The sequence below is a fragment of the Anolis sagrei genome, chromosome X (assembly GCF_037176765.1).
Source record: "Anolis sagrei isolate rAnoSag1 chromosome X, rAnoSag1.mat, whole genome shotgun sequence".
Lineage (NCBI taxonomy): Eukaryota > Metazoa > Chordata > Lepidosauria > Squamata > Dactyloidae > Anolis > Anolis sagrei.
The window spans coordinates 103034812-103056400 of record NC_090034.1 but is presented as its reverse complement, the minus strand read 5'-3'; the positions used below and the strand labels follow the sequence as shown (position 1 = coordinate 103056400).

General features: G+C 44.4%; 2 protein-coding genes across 4 annotated transcripts in view; one reads left to right on the top strand and one right to left on the bottom strand.

The window, feature by feature from the left end:
* Positions 1-1496: 1496 nt before the first annotated feature.
* On the bottom strand, positions 1497-14519 carry LOC132781761 (ribitol 5-phosphate transferase FKRP). Of its 2 annotated transcripts, none has more exons than XM_067461037.1 (3): positions 14419-14519; positions 10565-10646; positions 1497-5624 (listed from the first exon to the last, which is right to left on the bottom strand). In XM_067461037.1, the coding sequence occupies exon 3, from the start codon at positions 5530-5532 to the stop codon at positions 4015-4017; it is 1518 nt and encodes a 505-aa protein (XP_067317138.1). In that variant the 5' UTR covers positions 5533-5624; positions 10565-10646; positions 14419-14519; the 3' UTR covers positions 1497-4014. The 2 variants fall into 2 exon arrangements, with proteins under 2 accessions (XP_067317138.1, XP_067317139.1); XM_067461038.1 differs by having other exon boundaries at positions 10565-10658; positions 14419-14512.
* A 6-nt stretch (positions 14520-14525) lies between these two features.
* LOC132781779 (striatin-4-like) overlaps positions 14526-21589 on the top strand; it is a 53087-nt gene continuing 46023 nt past the window's right edge. For both annotated transcript variants that reach the window (XR_010908748.1, XM_067461036.1), the window contains exon 1: positions 14526-14871. Coding sequence is in view for 1 of the 2 variants with exons in the window: in XM_067461036.1 (XP_067317137.1) it covers positions 14590-14871 (282 nt within the window). In the remaining variant the exon portion in view is untranslated. The remainder of the gene's footprint in view (positions 14872-21589) is intronic.

The window sequence follows — 21589 nt, the reverse complement described above, 5'->3', positions numbered from 1 at the left end:
GGAGAGAAGGAAAGGGAAAAAAGGGAGGAAGGAAGGAAAGAGGGAAGAAAGGAAGGAGAGAAAAGGAAGGGAAAGAAAAGGGAAGGGAAGAGAAGGAAGGAAGGAGAGAAGGAAAGAAAAAAGGAAGGAAGGAGAGAAAGAGGAAGGGAAGAAAAGGGGAAGGAAGGGAAGTGCAAGAGAAGGAAAGGGAAAAGGGAAAGAAGGAAAGAAAGAGGGAACGAAGGAAGGAGAGAAGGAAAGGAAAAAGGGGAAGGAAGGAAGGAAAGAGGGAAGGAAGGAAAGAGAAGGAAGGAAAGAAAAGAAGGGAAAGAAAAGGGAAGGAAGGGAAGAGGAAGAACGAAGGAGAGAAGGAAAGAATGAGAGAAAGCAGAAGGGAAAGAAAAGGGGGGAAGGAAGGTAAGAGGAAGAGAAGGAAGAAAGGAGAGAATGAAAGGAGAGAAAGAGGGAGGGAAGGTTGGCCACAGCAACACGTGGGTGGTACGGCTAGTCTATCTATATATAAATAAAAATGCCCAGCTCTTTAAGCCGCTTCTTATAGGGCTTGTTCTCCAAACCCTTGATCATTTTAGAGAAAGGGAGAAAGGGGAAGGGAAAGTAAAAAAGGGGGGAGGAAGGGAAGAGGAAGAAAAGAAAGGAGAGAAAGAAAAAAAAGGAAGGAAGGAAAGAGGGAAGGAAGGAGGGAGGGAGGGAAGGAAGGAGAGAAGGAAAGAAAAAGGGAAGGAAGGAAGGAAGGAAGGAGGAAGGAAAGAAGGAGGGAAAGAAGGAAGGGAGGAGGGAGGGAGGGAGGGAGGGAGGGAGGGAGGGAGGGAAGGAAGGAGAGAAGGAAAGAAAAAGGGAAGGAAGGGAGGGAGGGGGGAGGGAGAGAGGAGGGAAGGAAGGAAGGAAGGAAGGAAGGAAGGAAGGAAGGAAGGAGGGAGGGAAAGAAGGAAGGAAAGAAGGAGGGAGGAAAGGAAGGAAGGAAGGAAGGAAGGAGAGAAGGAAAGAAAAAGGGAAGGGGGGAGGGGGAGGGGGAGAGGAGGGAAGGAAGGAAGGAAAGAAGGAGGGAAAGAAGGAAGGAAGGAAGGAAGGAAGGAAGGAAGGAAGGAAGGAGGGAGGGAGGGAGGGAGGGAGGGAAGGAAGGAAGGAGAGAAGGAAAGAAAAAAGGGGAGGGAGGGAGGGAGGGAAGGAAAGAAGGCAGGAAAGAAGGAAAGAAGGAAGGAAGGGAAGAGGGAAGGAAGGAAAGAAAGAAGGAAGGAAAGAAGGAAGAAAGGAAGAAGGAGAGAAAGAGGGAGAGAAGGTTGGCCACAGCAACTCGTGGTGGGTACAGCTAGTATTTTCTCTACAGCAGGCCTGGGCATACTTGGACCCTCCGGGTGTTTTGGACTCCAACTCCCACAATTCCTAACAGCCTCGGGCCCTTTCCTTTTCCTCCTCATGCCTGGAACAGATACACCCTCTCATCTCGATTCTGAAAAGCAGGAGGAAAACTAATATAATCATGACATCTGGGCAAATCGTTCAGTGTTTTCACATCGGTGTTTATTTCACATCCATCTTTGCATTTTGCACAATACCCAGGAACGGGGTCGCCACATCGTTTGAAGTGTCATTCATTTAGAACAATAACATTTCCCCTGCGTTCTGAAACACGCACCCAGCACCAGAGTTAATGAGTTGTATGAACGGCACCAAAGAAAATGAGGACATCTTTTCCATACCATTAGAGACGAGTCCTGAACTGGTTTTAATGGTCCTTGCTTAGTATTCAAGGCATCTTGGGAAGTTTACTTGTCGACTGAGGGTGAGATGAATGGATTTCAGAGCGTGAAATCTCAAAACAAAACCAAAATGACGACATCACGTTGTATCATGAAATGACAATAATTGCTAAGGGAAGTTGGAAGGCAGAAGGAGAAAGAGGAAAGCTGCATTACATTGGGCTATTAAAGACCTAAGAAAGGCTACTAAAAATAAACAAACCCTTCCTTTACTTACTTAGCCGATCCCTCTTAGTCTGAGGATGATGGTCCTCCAAGTTTGGTGTTCTGGTGGTGGGTTCGTAGATGACTCTAGAACCCTATTCTTGACCTGCATCTTCTCCCGCAGTGAGGGCATCGGTTTCCAGGTGGAAGGCGGTCCTGGTCGGGGTTGGCTTGACGCACCTTCCTCTTGGCACGTTTCTCTCTTTCGCCCTCCATTCGTGCCTCTTCAAATTCTGCAGCACTGCTGGTCACAGCTGACCTCCAGCTGGAGCGCTCAAGAGCCAGGACTTCCCACTTCTCGGTATCTATGCCAGAGATTTTAAGGTTGGTTTTGAGCCCATCTTTCAATCTCTTTTCCTGTCCTCCATCATTCCATTTTCCGTTCCTGAGTTCGGAGTAGAGCAACTGCTTTGGGAGATGGTGGTCAGGCATCCGAACAATGTGGCCGGTCCAGCGGAGTTGATGGTGGAGGAGCATCGCTTCAATGCTGGTGGTCTTTGCTTCTTCCACCACGCTGACATTTGTCCGCTTGTCTTCCCAAGAGATTTGCAGGATTTTCCAGAGGCAGCGCTGATGGAATCGTTCCAGGAGTTGCATGTGACGTCTGTAGACAGTCCACGTCTCGCAGGCGTATAGCAGGGTTGGGAGGACAATAGCTTTACAAACAAGCTCCTTGGTCTCCCTACGGATGTCCCGGTCCTCAAACATGCTCTGCTTCATTCGGAAAAATGCTGCACTTGAAGAATTTTTTTGGAGGCAACGCTGAGGAATCGTTCCAGGAGTTGCTTATGACGTCTGTAGACAGTCCACGTTTCGCAGGCATATAGCAGGGTTGGGAGGACAATAGCTTTATAAACAAGCACCTTGGTCTCCCCGGTTTGTACACATGTTGAAAGGGCTGTCAATTATTGTTGTTGTTGCTGTTATTCTTATTTTGCCCTCTCTCCCCAAGGGGACACATAGTTTATAATTCTATGCCTGAGAGCTCACCAAACTACAGATCCCAGAATTCCAGATAGCAATTAAAGTGACATCAAAGTACTTTGTGAAAGAGGTTGCGGTGTTGTAAACACCTTTCCCAGTTTGTACACATGTTGATAGGGCTGCCAATTATTATTGTTGTTATTATTATTATTATTATTATTATTATTATTTGGCCCTCTCTCCCCAAGGGGACACATGGGCCATCTAGTCCAATCCCCTGCAATGTAATAGTATGTTAAGTCGCTTTGAGTCTCCTTTGGGAGAGATAAAGCAGGGTATAAATAAACATCATCATCATCAGGATAGGATAATACAGTTGGAAGAGACCACATAGGCCATCTAGTCCAATCCCCTGCCATGTAGTCGTAAAACCACAACTCATTTAGTTTATAGTTCTGTGCTTGAAAGCTCACCAAACTACACATCCCAGAATTCCAGATAGCAATCAAAGTGGCATCAAAGTACTTCGTGTAAGAGGTTGTGGTGTTGTAAACACCTTCCCCAATTTGTATACATGTTGAAAGGGCTGTCAATTGTTGTTGTCGACGTGCAAGTGGTTGTGCTTGTTGTTGTTATTGTTATTATTGTTATTATTATTATTTGGCCCTCTCTCCCCAAGGGGACACATGGGCCATCTAGTCCAATCCCCTGCAATGTAATAGTATGTTAAGTCGCTTTGAGTCTCCTTCAGGAGAGATAAAGCTGGGTATAAATAAACACCACCATCACCATCATCATCATCATCATCATCATAGAATAATAGAGTTGGAAGAGACCACATGGGCCATCTAGTCCAATCCCGCCATGTAATCGTAAAACTACATCTCATTCAGTTTATAGTTCTGTGCCTGAGAGCTCACCAAACTACAGATCCCAGAATTCCAGATAGCAATCAAAGTGGCATCAAAGTACTTCGTGAAAGAGGCTGCAATATTGTAAACACCTTCCCCAGTTTGTACACATGACGGAAAGACAGTAAATGGGCATGTAAACACTTTGATGACCCATTGCTTGTGCTCACTGATGGGTAAAGGAAGGCCAAAGGTTTGAAATGCCGAAGGACCGCCCTTCACCTCCCCTTCTCCATGCTCTTCATGGCTGGGTTGGGGTACTCTGGCTTCTCGATGGCCCCTACGCCGAATTTCAGCTCCAGGAATCCCCGGAGGTCGTTGGGCGCTAAGGCCAGGAAGCCGGCGAAGGGGACGGGCACCAAGGGCTTCAGGAAGTGTTCGGGGAACTCGATGTCCTGCCGGTGGTCCATCCAGGTGTCCTTGGTCATCAAGCCGTTCTTGGGGTAGAAGGGCCACAGGTCGACGTGCAAGTGGTTGTGCTCGCTGTACTGGACGCGGTAGAAGTCCCCCTCGATGGCCTTCTCCCAGACGAAGCCCTTCTCATCCACAACGGAGCCAGACTCGGCGTTCCTCAGCAGCTCGCAGTTGGGGATGTCCTCCAAGTAGACGCCGAGGTCGACGTCGTAGTCCCAAGGGATGATGTCCTGGTGGCGGGCCGCCCCGAGGAGCGTGCCCCCTTCCAGCCAGTAGCGCACTCCGGAGGTCTCCAAGACGTTGACGACGTATTTGGCAGTCTCCCTCAAGGCGCGGAGGCAGCACGGCGGGGTCCAGCGGTCCTGGTAGAGGTAATCCGGGGTGTCGTCGTGGATGGTGCCGAAGCAGCGCGGCGTCTCCTTGCCGCAGCCGAACCACTGCTCCTTGCCGTCCTCCAGGATCACCCGCTTGAGGCCGAAGTCTCGGAAGAGCTGCAGGCGGTTGGCCTTGGCCAAGTTGTCGGCCTTCCACTGGTTGTGAGAGGAGGTGAGCAAGGGCTGGTGGAGGAGCGAGAAGGAAACGTCCAGGAGGCGGACGGCCCAGCCTCGGAGCGAGGTCTGGACGAAGAGGGAGGTCAACAAGGGCCGGGCCAAGGGGAGGGAGAGGTTGAAGAAGTCCTTGGTGCGGAGGAGGACCACGGCTTCCCCGGTCAAGGCCGTGCAAAGTCTAGAGGCAGGAGGGGCCGGCGTATACTCGGCCGTCCATTTTTTAAGGCTCACCTTGAGGTTCAGGCACTGGAGTGGGGCCGGCGAGCGGACCGGAGCGGCCACCATCTCAACCTTAGTTTGGCTGCTCCGGAACTCCTCCAACATTTGCTCCAGTTGGGCCGTCGCCATGTCCGCCTTCACCCCGTCGGGCACCAAGGCCATGTATTCCGTCCTCACGTACGTCTCGGGTTTGAACACATAGGCAGGCCGGTCTGGGGAAGGCTTGAGGACGACGACGTGGATGTTAGGAGCATTGGGGAGAAGCATAGGAGGGTAGGGCAAGCGGTCAGCTGCCACGACTATATTCAGCTCCGGGTCTTGCTTCAAGAAGGACCGCACCACCTCGGGGACATAGTTCTCAAAGTCCTCAAATTCCCGGATGAGGACGGTTAAGCCGGGCTTCAATGTAGGACAGAGTGAGGAGCGGGAGCCATGGTGAGGGTGGTCCCGGTGACGCTGCAAGAGGCGCTGCTGCAGGCTGGAGATGTAGTACAGGACCAGCAGGTTGACCGCAATGGCGACTCCCAACACACCTTGGCAGAAGGTGATGCGCATCTTGCGAGAGCCGAGCCGCGGACAAAGCACTCTGCTCCCCAGGCCCAAGAGGGTCCTGCCGTCCCAGGGTCATCCATCCACCTTCACTTTGCCTGAGATCATGGAGAAGAAAGAGAGAAGGATGGTGACTGTGGCGGTGAGGCTTTTAACATGCCGGACAAATATGGGGGTCAGTCAAAAATTATCCTCACTCTGGTTATATTAAAGCACCTGACTTATCAACACTTTGCTTTCTCTTTAGTCCAGGCATGGGCAAACTTCCGGGTGTTTTGGATTTCAACTCCCATAATTCCTAACAGCCGAAGGGCTAATTACCTGACAGGAAAGGTCAAGCAGCAACCTGATTTCTTGTGGGAGATAGCACAAGGGGATTAGCTCTCTAGACTGAGTTAGTTAGCTGTAAAAACTTTGGGAGAGTTAGCTGATAACTCAGGGTACTACCTAGGTTAGGTTAGTCAGAAACTCATTGCTATTTCTCTGAAGTAGGATGAGGGATTTTTGTAACCAGCAGCTATATCTGTTTGATTAGCTCTGTATGTAACCAAGTGAAGCAACTATTTTTAAGCAACCATCAAGCTATAGTACACTTTTGTAACAAGTCAAACGTTTTGTGCCTCTCAGAAGTTAATTGTCTGTTTTGTATAAATACTTTTTTTCTATTTCACTTTCATAAAGTCTCTATCATTCCTCAATCTTTCAGTAATCCTTTGCGATAATTACAGTCTCTTTAACCTCCTAATACCACAGGAAGTTCTATTAGCAGCAACCTGATTTCTTGTGGGAGATAGCACAAGGGATTACCTCTCTAGACTGAGTTAGTTAGCTGTAAGAACTTTGGGAGAGTTAGCTGATAACTCAGGGGACTGCCTAGGTTAGGTTAGTCAGAAACTCATTGCAATTTCTCTGAAGTAGGGTGAGGGATTTTTGTAACCAGCATCTATATCTGTTTGATTAGCTCTGTATGTAACCAAGTGAAGCAACTCTTTTCAAGCAACCACCAAGCTATAGTACACTTTTGTAACAAGTCAAACGTTTTGTGCCTCTCAGAAGAAGTTAATTGTCTGTTTTGTATAAATATTTTTTTCTATTTAACTTTCATAAAGTCTCTATCGTTCCTCAATCTATCAGTAATCCTTTGTGATAATTACAGTCTCTTTAACCTCCTAATACCACAGGAAGTTCTATTATCCAAACAGTCATTCTGGGAGCTAAGGGAAGAGTTGTGTTGGCAGAAGGGGAAAAGTTTACCTCAGAAACTCACTTTAAAAATCCTAAGGCATCTTGGGTTGGTGGCAGCATTAAACCAAAAGAAGACTGAAGCAGTGTTCACTCTACCATTACATACATCTAACATCATCTCGCTACCATACTAGCGTCCAGTAGTGTGATATTACATATAATCCTTTACAGTGGTGTGCCGCTGTGGGATACTTGGTGTTAGATAACTCACACTTCTCTATAATTGGTGCCAGTGGCAAGATTGATATCTTTACGCTTCAGTATGAGAAATGGCCTTCTTACCGATGGATGATGCCAATGTTGCCGCATGAGTCTTTCTCGGTTCCTGCTGGGCATCAACCACCAGCAAAGGAGCCAAACAAAGGAGTCATCCTAATGAGCACAACCCTTGCACATATGTTTTTGTCAAAGGAGCCGCTAATCTTCCTGGCGGAGCAGATGGGCTGCGGAGGGGCAGCACCACTTAATCTTGTTTAGATCAAGCTTTGCTCATTTCCCCGGAGGGATCGGCGGCGGCTTCTGTTTGCAAGGGAACAATGATACGCTTCCTCTTCTTCCGAGGGCAAGAGAAAAGGAAGGCGGTCGACATTGCAGGAGGGCGGTTTGGACACGAAAGGCAATGTTGTGATTAGAGAAAATAAACTAAGGAGTTTAATAACTGTAATCAGCCATGACTCATACAATTGGAATAGAGCCCCCCCCCCCATGCTCTCAGGCAGGAGGACACTATATGAGCCCTCCCGACAGATGGCCATCCTGTCAGAAATAGGTATTTAACTAGGTATTTTTAATTACAAAAATGCGTAATTAAAGAGTCAAGCACTGAAAGGGATAAATGGATGCAATGGCTCAGCAAAAGCTGCAGTTCTATATATGCAAGTGTGCCTGTAGAATAATAGCTATCGGTCTAAGGTAAACCTCAGTGGGAGAAAGGTCTCACTCTGTGAGAAGGCTTCACAGTGTGAGGTAGGCCTGTGAGAGAAGGCCTCACAGAGTGAGGTAGGCCTTAGCCGTAATCAGTCGTGACTCATACAACCTTAGAGTTGGAATCGAGTCCACCCTTATGCTCTCATGCAGGAGGGCACTATTAGAGCCCTCCCGAATAGTATACCTTAGGTATCAGTCTAAGGTAAACCTCAGTGGGAGAAAGGTCTCACTCTGTGAGAAGGCCTCACAGTGTGACGTAGGCCTTAGCCCTAATCAGTCATGACTCATACAATCCTAGAGTTGGAATAGAGTCCACCCTTATGCTCTCAGGCAGGAGGACACTATTCGAGCCCTCCCGACAGATGGCCATCCTTTCAGAAATATTAAAAATTAACTAGGTATTTTTAATTACAAATATGATGTAATTAAAGAGTCCAGCACTGAAAGGGATAAATGGATGCAATGGCTCAGCAAAAGCTGCAGTTCTATATAAGCAGATATAGATTAATAGCTATCCGTCTATGGTAAACCTCAGTGGGATTAAGGTTTCACTCTGTGAGAAGGCCTTAGTCTGCGTGAGAAGGCCTCACCGTGTGAGGTAGGCCTTACTGTGTGAGAAGGCCTCACAGTGTGAGGTAGGTCTTAGTCTGTGAAAGAAAGCCTCATGGTGTGAGGTAGGACTTAGTCTGTGAGGGAAGGCCTCACAGCCTTCTCTCACAGTGTGAGGTAGGCCTTAGTCTGTGTGAGAAGGCCCCACAGTGTGAGGTAGGCCTTAGTCTGTTTGAGAAGGTCTCACAGTGAGGTAGGCCTTAATCTGTGTGAGAAGGCTTCACAGTGTGAGGTAGGACTTAGTCTGTGTGAGAAGGCCTCACAGTGTGAGGTAGGCCTTAGTCTGTGTGAGAAAGCCTCACAGTGTGAGGTAGGACTTAGTCTGCAAGAGAACGCCTCACAGTGTGAGGTAGGCCTCAAAGTGTGAGGTAGGCCTTCGTCTGCAAGAGAAGACCTCACAGTGTGGGGTAGGCCTTAGTCTGTGTGAGAAGGCCCCACAGTGTGAGGTAGGCCTTAGTCTGTGAGAGAAGGCCTCACGGTGTGAGGTAGGACTTAGTCTGTGTGAGAAAGCCTCACAGTGTGAGGTAGGCCTTAGTCTGTGTGAGAAGACCCCACAGTGTGAGGTAGGCCTTAGTGTGAGAAGGCCTCACAGTGTGAGGTAGGCCTTAGTCTGTGTGAGAAGGCCCCACAGTGTGTAAAGCTACTATGTGAAGCTCCTGAGTAAGTTTGGTGTGAGAGAAGGCTCTGTGAGAGCGAAGCTGTTTATCTGCATAACAAAGAAGCCCAGTGTGGAAGCAAAGAAGGCAGTATAAAGAACTTTATTTCTGTTATGGAAACCTTGTTTTTGTAAATAGTGCAGCCATATTATTTTGCTGCAAAGAACAACCTCCTATGTGCTACTGATGTTGGGTCACACTGCTACTAATAAGTTACTCAGTCTTTTGTTAATAATCCCACTCACCCAACATATCCAGCGATAGATATAATTATGATATAATTGATTTATGATGCAGCTCCAATACCTTTAGATTCATAGAATCCTAGAGTTGGCAGGAAGGCATCATCTGATCCCCCCAGACAGATGGCCACCCAGCCATAGAGAGATATAATTTGTATATATTGGTTTATGATGCTGCTTGAATACCCTTAGATCCCAGAGTTGGAAGATACTCCCAAAGGTCATTCAGTCTAACCCCCTTCTGCCAGATGGAAAGGGATCATCCGAGCCCTCCTGACAGATGGCCATCCAGCCACAGGTAGATATAATTGATATATAACATATATGATGTAGCTTGAATACACTTAGATTCACAGAACACTAGAGTTGGTATAGAGTCCACCCTTATTCTGCCAGGCAAGAGGGCACCATCCGTATCTTGGGAAGTCTGACTTGGTCACGGTGGTACACGCTTTGGTCACATCCCGCCTCGACTACTGCAACGCTCTCTACGTGGGGCTGCCCTTGAAGACGGCCCGGAAGCTCCAGCTAGTCCAGCGCGCGGCAGCCATGTTGTTAACTGGAGCGGGACGCAGGGAGCATACAACGCCCTTGCTGTCCCAGCTCCACTGGCTGCCGATTTGCTACCGGGCCCAATTTAAGGTGCTGGTGCTATCCTACAAAGCCCTAAACGGTTCCGGCCCAAAATACCTTGCGGACCGCATCTCGGCCTACGAGCCCACGAGGACCTTGAGATCATCTGGGGAGGCCCTTCTCTCGGTCCCGCCTGCCTCACAGGCACGCCTGGCGGGGACAAGAGAGCGGGCCTTCTCGGTGGTGGCCCCATGGCTATGGAACTCCCTCCCTGCTGAAATTAGACAGGCGCCCTCCCTTATGGCCTTCCGTAAGGGCCTGAAAACATGGCTCTTCGAGAAGGCCTTCAACTGAGTGCTATGTTATCGGAATGACGACCGGAATGGACTACGACCATGAGATTGATTATGACCCCAAAATAAGACGAAGCGGATTTTTAGTTTAATTAGATGTTTGTATTAGTAAGATGTTGTGTTGTGGTCTTGAATCATTGTAAACTGTTGTTTTCTCTATGTTTTGTACACCGCCACGAGTCGCCCTAGGGCTGAGAGCGGCGGTTAACAAGTGCAAGTAATAAATAAATAAATAAATAAATATAACTGATATATGATGCAGCTTGAATACACTTAGATTCACAGAACACTAGAGTTGGTATAGAGTCCACCCTTATTCTGCCAGGCAGGAGGGCACCATCTGAGCCCTCCCGACAGATGGCCAGCCATAGATAGTTGTAATTTATATATAACTGATTCATGATTCAGCTTGAATAAGATTCATAGAAAATACCTGTTGTGGAGAGACAGGATGGCAATGGTGTTCGGCAGGATCAACAAGGCGCTTTCTTCCCTCCAAAGCAACATTCAGGAGGCTGAAAAGGAAACTGAACAAGCTGAGATGCAATGAAAGACCGAAAAGGTGCCACTCTCTCAGCCACTTGTTTGGATTTCCAAATAAGGGATGCTTCACCTGTATTAGGCTCCACAAAAATGCTCCAGCAACTCCACAGCTATTATTCTGGGAACCTCATATTTTCCTGATATTAATATATTATGTATTTCTTATTTTTTGGAGGGGGGGTGTTTCTCAATGGATGGAAGGCCTTATTGCTTTGACAATTCCCACTTCCTGGTTGCCATCGCAACTCTGAGTTCTTCCCACTCTGGATGGATGAGGCTGCCAACTATCTATATAAATAAAAATGTAATGTTTGTCTGTGGGATTAACATAACTCAAAAACCACTGGACAAATTGACATCAAATTTGGACACAATACACCTTTCAGGCCAATGAGTGACCATCACTCATAAAAACACCAAACAACAAAGCAGAAGAGAGTTAAAAAGCCAAATAACAAAAATTACATTACAACGCATGTGCTAAACTACATATATATATACACAAACACACATATAGACAAATATATACAGACACAAACACATATACACAGATTGGACCACAGCAACGTGTGGCAGATAATGGCTAGACATTTCATAAAAAGACAAAAATGGGAGAAATTACATAATACTGTATATACTCGAGTATAAGCCTAGTTTTTCAGCCCCTTTTTTAGGTTGAAAAAGCTCCCTTCGGCTTATACTCAAGTCAAGGTTATTTATTATTTTACTCTGTTATTAGTATTATTTTTATTTCATGTATTATTTTACTCTCTTTATTATTATTATTATTACCTTATTATTATTATCATTATTATTAGATTTATTATTTTACTTTATTATTATTATTGCATTTATTATTTTACTCTATTAGTACATTTATTGTTCTACTCTATTATTACTGTTATTATTGCATTTCCATTATTTTACTTTATTATTATTATAATATTTATTATTTTACTCTCTTTATTGTTGTTGGAAGGATACGTAAGTACATTTACATTGAAGATATGTAATGATTTAATCAGAGTTGGGCAGTCTTATCTCAAATTACAGTTTTATGTAAATATTCAAAAACATTTCACCTCCTGATGCCTCAATTAATGTCATTTTATTGATATCTATTTTTATTTTGAAATTTACCTGCAGTGGCTGCATTTCCCACCCTCGGCTTATACACGAATCAATAGGTTTTCCTAGTTTTTTGTGCCTCGGCTTATATTCGGGTCGGCTTATACTCGAGTATATACGGTAATTTATTTCACTATGCTTTGGTGCCTATGGCAAACCCACTTGCCCATTTATCCCCAATAATATTTACTTATCCTCAATAAATATTAATATTATGTATATTAATAATATTATTAATGTTTAGTATAATAGTACAACTAAATATTAATACTATATTTACAAATAGCCGGTCTGAGTTCCTCCTATTTGGACTATTCTTCCCAGAATGGAAGAACCCCCCTGTTGCGCCAACTCCACTGGCTACCGATCTGCTACCGGGCTGAATTCAAAGTGCTGGCGTTGGCCTTTAAAGCCCTAAACGGTTCCGGCCCAAGCTACCTATCTGACCGCATCTCTGCCTATGAACCCACCAGGACTTTGAGATCTTCCGGGGAGACCCTGCTCTTGATCCCGCCTGCTTCTCAAGCTCGGCTGGCGGGGATGGGAGATAGGGCCTTCTCGGTGGTGGCTCCTCGGCTGTGGAACGCCCTTCCTACGGACATTAGACTAGCACCATCTCTAATGGTATTCCGCAAAAAGGTGAAGACCTGGATGTTTGTGCAGGCGTTTGAGTAATTTAGTGCAATCTGGTAATGGAACATAGGAATGGAACAATGGACGACGAACCTGGACTACGCTTGGATGATGAGAAGATTGGGTACGGTTGTTTTTTGTAATAATTGTGCATTGTCATTGCTATCGGTAATTTATGGATAATGTGTTAAGTCAATTGTTATATGTTGTATGGAACCACTGCTGTTTCTACTGTTTTTACTGTTTGTGAACCGCTGTGAGTCGCCTTCGGGCTTGAGATACAGCGGTATAGAAGCAAAGTAAATAAATAAATAAATAAATAAACTATAGAGGAAGGGGGATTTTGGGATTTGTAGTTCTTCCAGGATGAGGGATGCAGCTGTTGCTAGGCAACTGGTCCATCCCTCCATCTCCTCCAGCCAGTCTTTGTGGTTTCTATGGAGATCTCAATCTCCTCCCGATTGGTTCCTCCCACCTCATCCCCCTCCGCCTCTGTTATGGTATCTCCTGCAAGAGAATGAGATGGGAGGGTTCCCTAGAATTGGAGAGAAAAGGGGAGATGCTGTTGCGAACTCCCCCGCGCTGCTGCAGTGGTACCTTCCATCTCTATTAAGAGAAAGCGGTGGGAAAGTTCCACCGAGAAGGAAAGGGGGGAACCAAAAATAGTCCCCCTTTCCGCATCAATGGTACTTCCCAGCTTAAGCAAAAGCACCTGGGAACATTTCAAAGAGAAAGGTAAAAGGGGGTAGTGATGGAGGAAAGGCGCACCCCTCACAGCTCCCCCTTTTCCCACTAGAATGGTATCTCCTACCTCCTGTTCTAAACAGAAATTGGAACGTTCCATATAAAGAGAGATGGGAGATACTTCCAGTCCTATTCCCTATTTCCCTTTGCTGCCTTCACACCCCCTTCTCCCAATGTAATGGTATCTCCCACCTCCTGTTCAAAACAGAAATCGGAACGTTCCATATAAAGAGAGAGGGGAGATACTTCCAGTCCTTTTATTCCCTATTTCCCCCTGCTGCCTTCACTCCCGCTTTTCCCACTAGAATGGTATCTCCCATGTCCTATTATAAACAGAAATTGGAACGTTCCATATAAAGAGAGAGGGGGTATACTTCCAGTCCTTTATATTCCCCCCGCTTGCTGGAATAGTATCTCCCATCTCCCTTTATAAACAGAAATTGGAACGTTCCATATAAAGAGAGGGGGTATACTTCCAGTCCTATTCCCTATTTCCCCTTGCTGCCTTCACTCCATTTCCCACTGAAATGGTATCTCCCACCTCCTGTTCTAAACAGAAATCGGAACGTACCATATAAAAAGAGAAGGGGGAATACTTGCAGTCCTTTATATCCCCCTCTTGCTGGAATGGTATCTCCCGCCTGGGGAACGACAACCTTGGAGCGTACCATTTCCAAGTCTTCATATTCCCCCCTCTTGCTGAAATGGTATCTCCCGGGAACGTTCAATTTTCAAGTCTTTATATTCCCCCCCCCCTTGTAGTAATGGCATCTCCCGCCTGAAAGCAAGACAACCTTGGAGCGTTCCATTTCCAAGTCTTCATATTCCCCCCTCTTGCTGGAATGGTATCTCCCGCCTGAAAGCAAGACAACCTAGGAGCGTACCATTTCCAAATGTTTATATTCCCCCCTCTTGCTGGAATGGTATATCCCGCCTGGGGAACGACCCATTTCCAAGTCTTTATATTCCCCCCTCTTGCTGGAATGGTATCTCCCGCCTGAAAGCAAGACAACCTAGGAGCGTACCATTTCCAAGTCTTCATATTCCCCCCTCTTACTGGAATGGTATCTCCCGCCTGAAGGCAAGACAACCTGGGAACGTACCATTGAGAAAGAGAAAAAGGGGGCGAGCGATGGAAGGAGAAAGGAAAAGCTATAGAAAGAGGCACAATTAGCAGTAAAGGAAATAGGAAAGAAGAGAGACGGGGAGGGGGAGGGAGGTGGGGAGAAGAGCGCTCACCTATGGTTGCCATGGGAACCTTTCCTTCTCGCTCTGCCTCCTAGCTAGCCAGTCAGTAGCCGGAGCCTTGGTTGGTAGGCCTCACTTCCGGCTCACTATTTGGCAGGAAGTGGGCCTTCGGCGCGGCCCCTGGCTCGGTTTTCCCCCCTCGCGCGGGCGGAGAGGCTCACTATGTGGCAGCAGCAGCAGCAGCAGCAACAGCCGCCTCCTCCTCCTCCGCCGCCGCCAATGGAGGCCGGGCTCCGAGCGCAGCAGCAGGCCCAAGCCCAGGCCCAGGCCTTCCCGGCGGGGGGAGACCAGCCTCCCCCTCCGCCTCAGCAGCCGGCCTCCGGTTCCTCCGCCTCGGGCCGCGCCGAGCTGAGCCTCCCCGGCATCCTGCACTTCATCCAGCACGAATGGGCCCGCTTCGAGGCCGAGAAGAGCCGCTGGGAGGCCGAGAGGGCCGAGCTCCAGGTGAGTGGGGCCTAGTCGTGACTGAGTGAGGCCTAGTCGAGAGGGAGAGAGGGAGGCCGGCCGGGCAGGGGGGCTTCTCCACCCGGCGCCATCTTGGAGGGCCTTCCTGGTTGTCACCGAGTTGCCTTCGGGGGGGAGGCGGAAGGGGTCTGGGGAATATATTCCTGCCTTCCCATGGATGGTATTTGGGTTTGAGTGGCTTAGAAGCAGCATATTAACACCTCTCAACAAAAGATTCCCCCAGGCTCAGCCAGGCCTTCAAATGCTAATGAAGGTGGTCAGTTGAAACATTCACACCTATCTCCAGCAGACAACAGTCCTTTGCCCCGCCCCAGTCATTCCAATATTAAAATAGTAGTAGTAATAGAAGCAGCATATCGTTAATAATAGTAGTAATAATAATGTCAACAAATATTAATAGCAGCACATTGTTAATAATAATGGTAATAAAGCAGTGGCATATTATTCATCATAGTAATTACAATAAAGCAGCACATCTTATTATCAAGAGGAAGAGTAGGAACAAAAGCAGCCTGCTGTTATTAATAATAATAAAAATATTAGAGTAGGAATAAAATAAGCCTACTGTTATTAATAGTAATAAAATATTAATAAAATAGTAGTAGTAATAATAGAAGCAGCATATTGTTAATAATAACAGTAATAATAATGTCAACAATTATTAATAGCAGCATATTGTTAATAATAATGGTAATAAAGCAGTGGCATATTATTCTTAATAGTAATAATAAATCATGATAATAATAATAATAGTAATAATAATAATGGTAATAAAGCAGTAGCATATTATTTATTCATCATATTAATAATAAAGCAGCCTATTGTTATTAATAGCAATAAAATATTAAAATAGTAGTAGTAGTAATAATAATAGTAGCTGCATATTGTTAATAATAACAGTAATAATGTCAACAAATATTAATAGCAGCATAATCATGGTAATAAACTGTAGCATATTATTCATCCTAGTAATAATAATAAAGCAGCGTATTGTTATTAATAATAATGAAATATTAATAAATAAAATAAGAATAGAAATAATAGAAGCAGCGTATTGTCAATAATAACCATATAATAATTATGATAATAAATTAGCATATTGTTATTAATAGTCATAAAATATTAAAATAGTAGTAGTAATAACAGTAGAAGCAGCATATAATTAATAATAAAAGTAATAATAAAGCAACGTATTATTAATAATGATAATAAAGCAGCATATTGTTATTAATAGTCATAAAATATTAAAATAGTAGTAGTAATAGAAGCAGCATATTGTTAATAATAACAGTAATAATAATGCCAATAGATATTATTAGCAGCATACTGTTAATAATAATGGTAATAAAGTAGTAGCATATTATTCATCATAGTCATAATAATAAAGCAGCGTATTGTTATTAATAATAATGAAATATTAATAAAATAAGAATAGTAATAGAAGCAGTGTATTGTCAATAATAACCATAATAATAAAGCATCATATTATTATTAATAATAATGATAATAAATCAGCATATTGTTATTAATAGTAATACATTATTAAAATATTAGTAGTAGTAATAATAATAGAAGCAGCATATTGTTAATAACAGTAATAATAATATTAATAAATAAGAATAATAAACTTTCTTTATACCCCGCCACCATCTCCCCCAACGGGGACTCGGGGTGGCTTACCATTAATAATATTAATAAATAATAAGAAATATTAATAAATATTTACAGAAGCAGCATATTGTTAATAATAATTGTAATAATGTAGCATATTGTTAATAGTAATAATATTAATAAATATTGATAGAAGCAGCATATTGTTTATAGTAATAATAAAGCTGCATGTTAATAATAGTAATAATAGAAGCAACATATTGTTAATATTATTAATATTAAAGCAGCATATTGTTATTAGTAATAGTAGTAAAAATAAAACAGCATTTAATTATTATTAATAGTAATAACAAAACCGTATTTTTGGTAGTAATAATAATAAAAGCAGCATATTATTAATACCTGTCAGGTATCACCCAACACATTATTTTAGTCCATCTTTTCCATTTTTATTATTATTATTACTAATATAATAATAGTAATAATGATGATCTGTCCTCAGGAACTCAGCCACAAGGCCACACTCGGGTATCACCCAACACATTCCTTTTGTGCTTGTTTTATTAATAACATGACATAGTTAGCAGCTTTGAGTCTCTTTTAAGGGAGAAAAAGCAGGATGTAAATAGTATTACTACTATTACTGATAACAACAACAGTAAAAATAATAATTCCCCTGCCACTGGCCCAGATTGTCAGGTATCACCCAACATATTCCTTTAATACTTGTTTTATTGCATTTTATTAATAACATGACATTGTTAGCAGCTTTGAGTGTCTTTTTCTCTCAAATGGATATATGTGTGTGTGTGTGTGTTATTAATAACAACAATGGTAATAATACACTGTTAGGTATCACCCAGCACACTCCTTTAGTCCTTGTTTTATTAATAACATGACATTTTTAGATACTTTGAGTCTATTTTAAGGGAGAAAAAAAGCAGGATATATGCAATCATAATATTAACAACAACAACAACGATGATGATGATAATAATAATAATAATAATAATAATAATGTCTCTTCCTCCTCAGGGTTGCTCACCCACACTATCAGGTTTCACCCAACACATTCTTTTGGTCCTTGTTTAATTTTATTAATGTTGATATCTGTGTTGAGTCCTTTTTGAGAGAGAAAAAAATGGAATAATAATAATAACAACAACAACAACAGCAGTAGTAATAATAATAATTCCCCCGTCACTGGTCCACACTATAAGGAATAACCCAAAACATCCCCATAATCTTTATTAATATTAATAAATAAATTAATATTAATCTTTATTAATATTAATTAATTAATTAATTAATTAGCTGTCCCCTGCCACGCATTGCTGTGGGCCAGTGTGTATATGTGCTGTGTGTGTATATATTTGTGTATATGTCTGTTTGCGTATATGTGTGTGTGTGTGGTTTTGTGCATGCATTGTATTTTGCATGCATTTTGTGCATGTAATGTATTTTTTATTTTATCTTCTGCTGTATATTTCAGTATTTTTATGAGTGATGGTCACTTGTTGGCCTGATAGGTGTCTTGTGCCCAAATTTGGTGTCCATTCGTCCAGTGGTTTTTGAGTTATGTCAATCCCACAAACGAACATTACATTTTTATTTATATAGATAACAGCAACAACATTGTTAGCTGGTTTGAGTCTCTTTTAAGAGAGGAAAAAAAGGGATAATAACAACAAGGAATGTGGAAGTTCCCATCCCTATACGGCTCCGGGACAGCTTACTTATCCGAACGTATCTCTCTCTACGTTCCACCTTGTAATTTAAGATCTACTGGGGAGGCCCTGCTCTCGGTCCCACCAGCGTCACACATGCGTCTGGTGGGGACGAGGGACAGGGCCTTCTCAGTGGTGGGCCCCCCCACTCGTGGAATTTGCTCCCCAGCGAGATTAGATCTCATCCTCAGGGCTTCCCACTCACCAGGCCACACAGTCACACAAATAACTACAAACCCATACACATCCCTTGCAAGGCCATCTAGTCCAACCTTTTTCTGCCAGGGAGGAAGACACAGTTAAATGGCTCCTGAGGGATGTCCGTCCAATCTGCTTTAAAATTTCTAGAGATGTGTAGTGCTAAACGTAGGCTGAAAATGAAACGCACAAGTGTAGGATGGGTGGTATTTGGCTTGAAAACAGTTCATGTGAAAGGGATCTAGGAGTCTTAGCGGACCCCAAGCTGGACATGGGTCAACATTGTGATGCTGCAGCTAAGAGGGCCAAAGTGATTCTAGGCTGCATCAAGACTGAGGGAAGTCATAGTCCCAATCTGTTCTGCTTTGGTCAGATTTTTATTTCTCGTGTCAGGGCAGCCAGTCAATTATATTACATTTCTAACAGAACAAAGCAAACAAACAGAGAAAATACAAAATTTGTGAGTTTGGTAGTTGATTAAATGTCCTTAGAGCAGTATCTGGCCACTTGGAGTGCCTCTGGTGTTGCTGCAAGAAGGTCCTCCATTGTGCATGTGGCAGGGCTCAGGGTGCATTGCAGCAGGTGGTCTGTGGTGTGCTCTTCTTCACACTCGCATGTCGTGGACTCCACTTCATGGCCCCATTTCTGAAGGTTGGCTCTGCATCTTGTGGTGCCAGAGCGCAGTCTGTTCAGTGCCTTCCAAGTCGCCCAGTCCTCTGTGTACCCAGGGGGGAGTCTCTCATTTGGCATCAGCCATTGGTTGAGGTTCTGGGTTTGAGCCTGCCAGTTTTGGACTCTCGCTTGCTGAGGTGTTCCAGCGAGTGTCTCTGTAGATCTTAGAAAACCATGTCTGGATTTAAGTCGTTGACGTGCTGGCTGATACCCAAACAGGGGATGAGCTGGAGATGTCTCTGCCTTGGTCCTTTCACTATTGGCTGCCACTTCCCGGCGGATGTCAGGTGGTGCGATACTGGCTAGACAGTGTAATTTCTCCAGTGGTGTAGGGCGCATACACCCCGTGATAATGCGGCATGTCTCATTAAGAGCCACATCCACTGTTTTAGCGTGGTGAGATGTGTTCCACACTGGGCATGCATACTCAGCAGCAGAGTAGCACAGCGCAAGGGCAGATGTCTTCACTGTATCTGGTTGTGATCCCCAGGTTGTGCCAGTCAGCTTTCGTATGATACTGTTTCTAGCACCCACTTTTTGCTTGATGTTCAGGCAATGCTTCTTATAGGTAAGAGCACAGTCCAGAGTGACTCCCAGGTATTTGGGTGCGCTTTTGATTGTGCTCAGATCTAAGCTGGAATAACAGCTCTGGGCATCACAGTTCAGGAAGGATATGACATACACGCTCTGGTTACATCCCGAATAGATTACTGCAATGCACTCTACGTGGCGTTGCCTTTGAAGACTGTTCGGAGACTTCAACTAGTCCAACGGGCAGCAGCCAGATTACTCACCGGAGCGCCATACAGCGAGTACACCACCCCCCTGTTATGTCAGCTCCATTGCCTGCCAGTCCACCTCCGAGCACAATTCAAAGTGCTGGTCTTGACCTATAAAACGCTATATGGCTCTGGCCCAGCTTACTTCTCCGAATGTATATCTCTCTACGTTCCACCTCGTAATTTAAGATCTACTGGGGAGGCCCAGCTCTCGGTCCCACCAGCGTCACAAATGCGTCTGGTGGGGACGAGAGACAGGGCCTTCTCAGTGGTGGCCCCCTGCTTGTGGAATTCACTCCCCAGCAAGATTACATCGGTGTCCTCCCTCCTTACTTTTAGGAAAATGCTAAAGTTGTGGTTTTGGAGCCTGGCTTTTGGCTAGTGGGCACAGCAGCACTTTAGACACTGAATCCGAACCATAGGACTGTTATGACAATTGGAAATGGCTACGTGACTTTGTGATTAGGCAACTATGTTATTATATGAGTATGTGATTTTAATTAATGTTACTGTTTTAATTTGCTATGTATTTGATTTTACATTGTTGTATTGATATTGTGGCATTGAATTGTTGCCTGTGTTAGCCTCCCTGAGTCCCCCCTCGGGGGGTGAGAAGGGCGGGATAGAAATGGTGTAAATAAATAAATATGGACAAGCTGGAACATGTCCAAAGAAGGGAACCTTAATTGGAAGCTATAAATCCCTAAGAGGAGAGGCTTAGGGAGGTGGATATGTTTTGTCTGGAGAAGAGAAGGCTGAAAGGGACATGAAGCTATGTTTAAATATTTGAAAAGATGCCACATTGGGGAGTGAATCTGATTTTCTGCTGCTTCAGAGGCCAGGACACAGAGCAATTGATTCAAACTGCAGGAAAAGAGATTCTATCTAAATATTAGGAAGATTTTCCTGACCGTAAGAGCTGTTTGACTGTGGGAATGCACAGAACTCAGTATCTCACGGGGGAGAGATGGACCTAATTCTAATATAGCAGTGTTTCTCAACCTGGGGGTCGGGACCCCTGGGGGGGGGTCGCGAAGAGGTGTCGGAGGGGTCGCCAAGGACAGTCAAAATGTACAATATTTTCTGTTGGTCATGGGGGTTCTGGTTGGGAAGTTTGGGCCCAATTCTATCATTGGTGAGGTTCAGAATGCTCTTTGATTGTAGGTGAACTATAAATCCCAGCAACTCCAACTCCCAAATGTCAAGGTCTATTTTCCCCAGACTCCATCAGAGTTCACATTTGGACATATTGAGTGTTCGTGTCAAGTTTGGTCCAAATCCATCATTGTTTGAGTCCACAGTGATCTCTGGATGTAGGTGAACTACAACTCCAAAACCAAAGGACACTGCCCACCAAACCCTTCCAGTATTTTCTGTTGGTCATGGGAGAACTGTGTGCCAAGTTTGGGTTGGCACAGAGTTCTTTCATTCTGAACTCCATAGTTGGTGGTGTTCAGAATGCTCTTTGATTGTAGGTGAACTATAAATCCCAGTAACTACAACTCCCAAATGTCAAAGTCTATTTCCCCCAAACTCCACCTGTGTACATATTTGGGCATATGGAATATTTGTGCCAAGTTTGGTCCGGATCCATCATTATTTGAGTCCACAGTGCTCTCTGGATGTAGGTGAACTACAACTCCCAAAACTCAAGGTCAATGCCCACCAAACCATTCCAGCATTTTCTATATGTCATGGGAGTTCTGTGTG

Coding starts and splice junctions, on each gene's coding strand:
- LOC132781761 (XM_067461037.1), bottom strand. CDS start 5,532: ATGCGCATCACCTTCTGCCAAGGTGTGTTGGGAGTCGCCATTGCGGTC.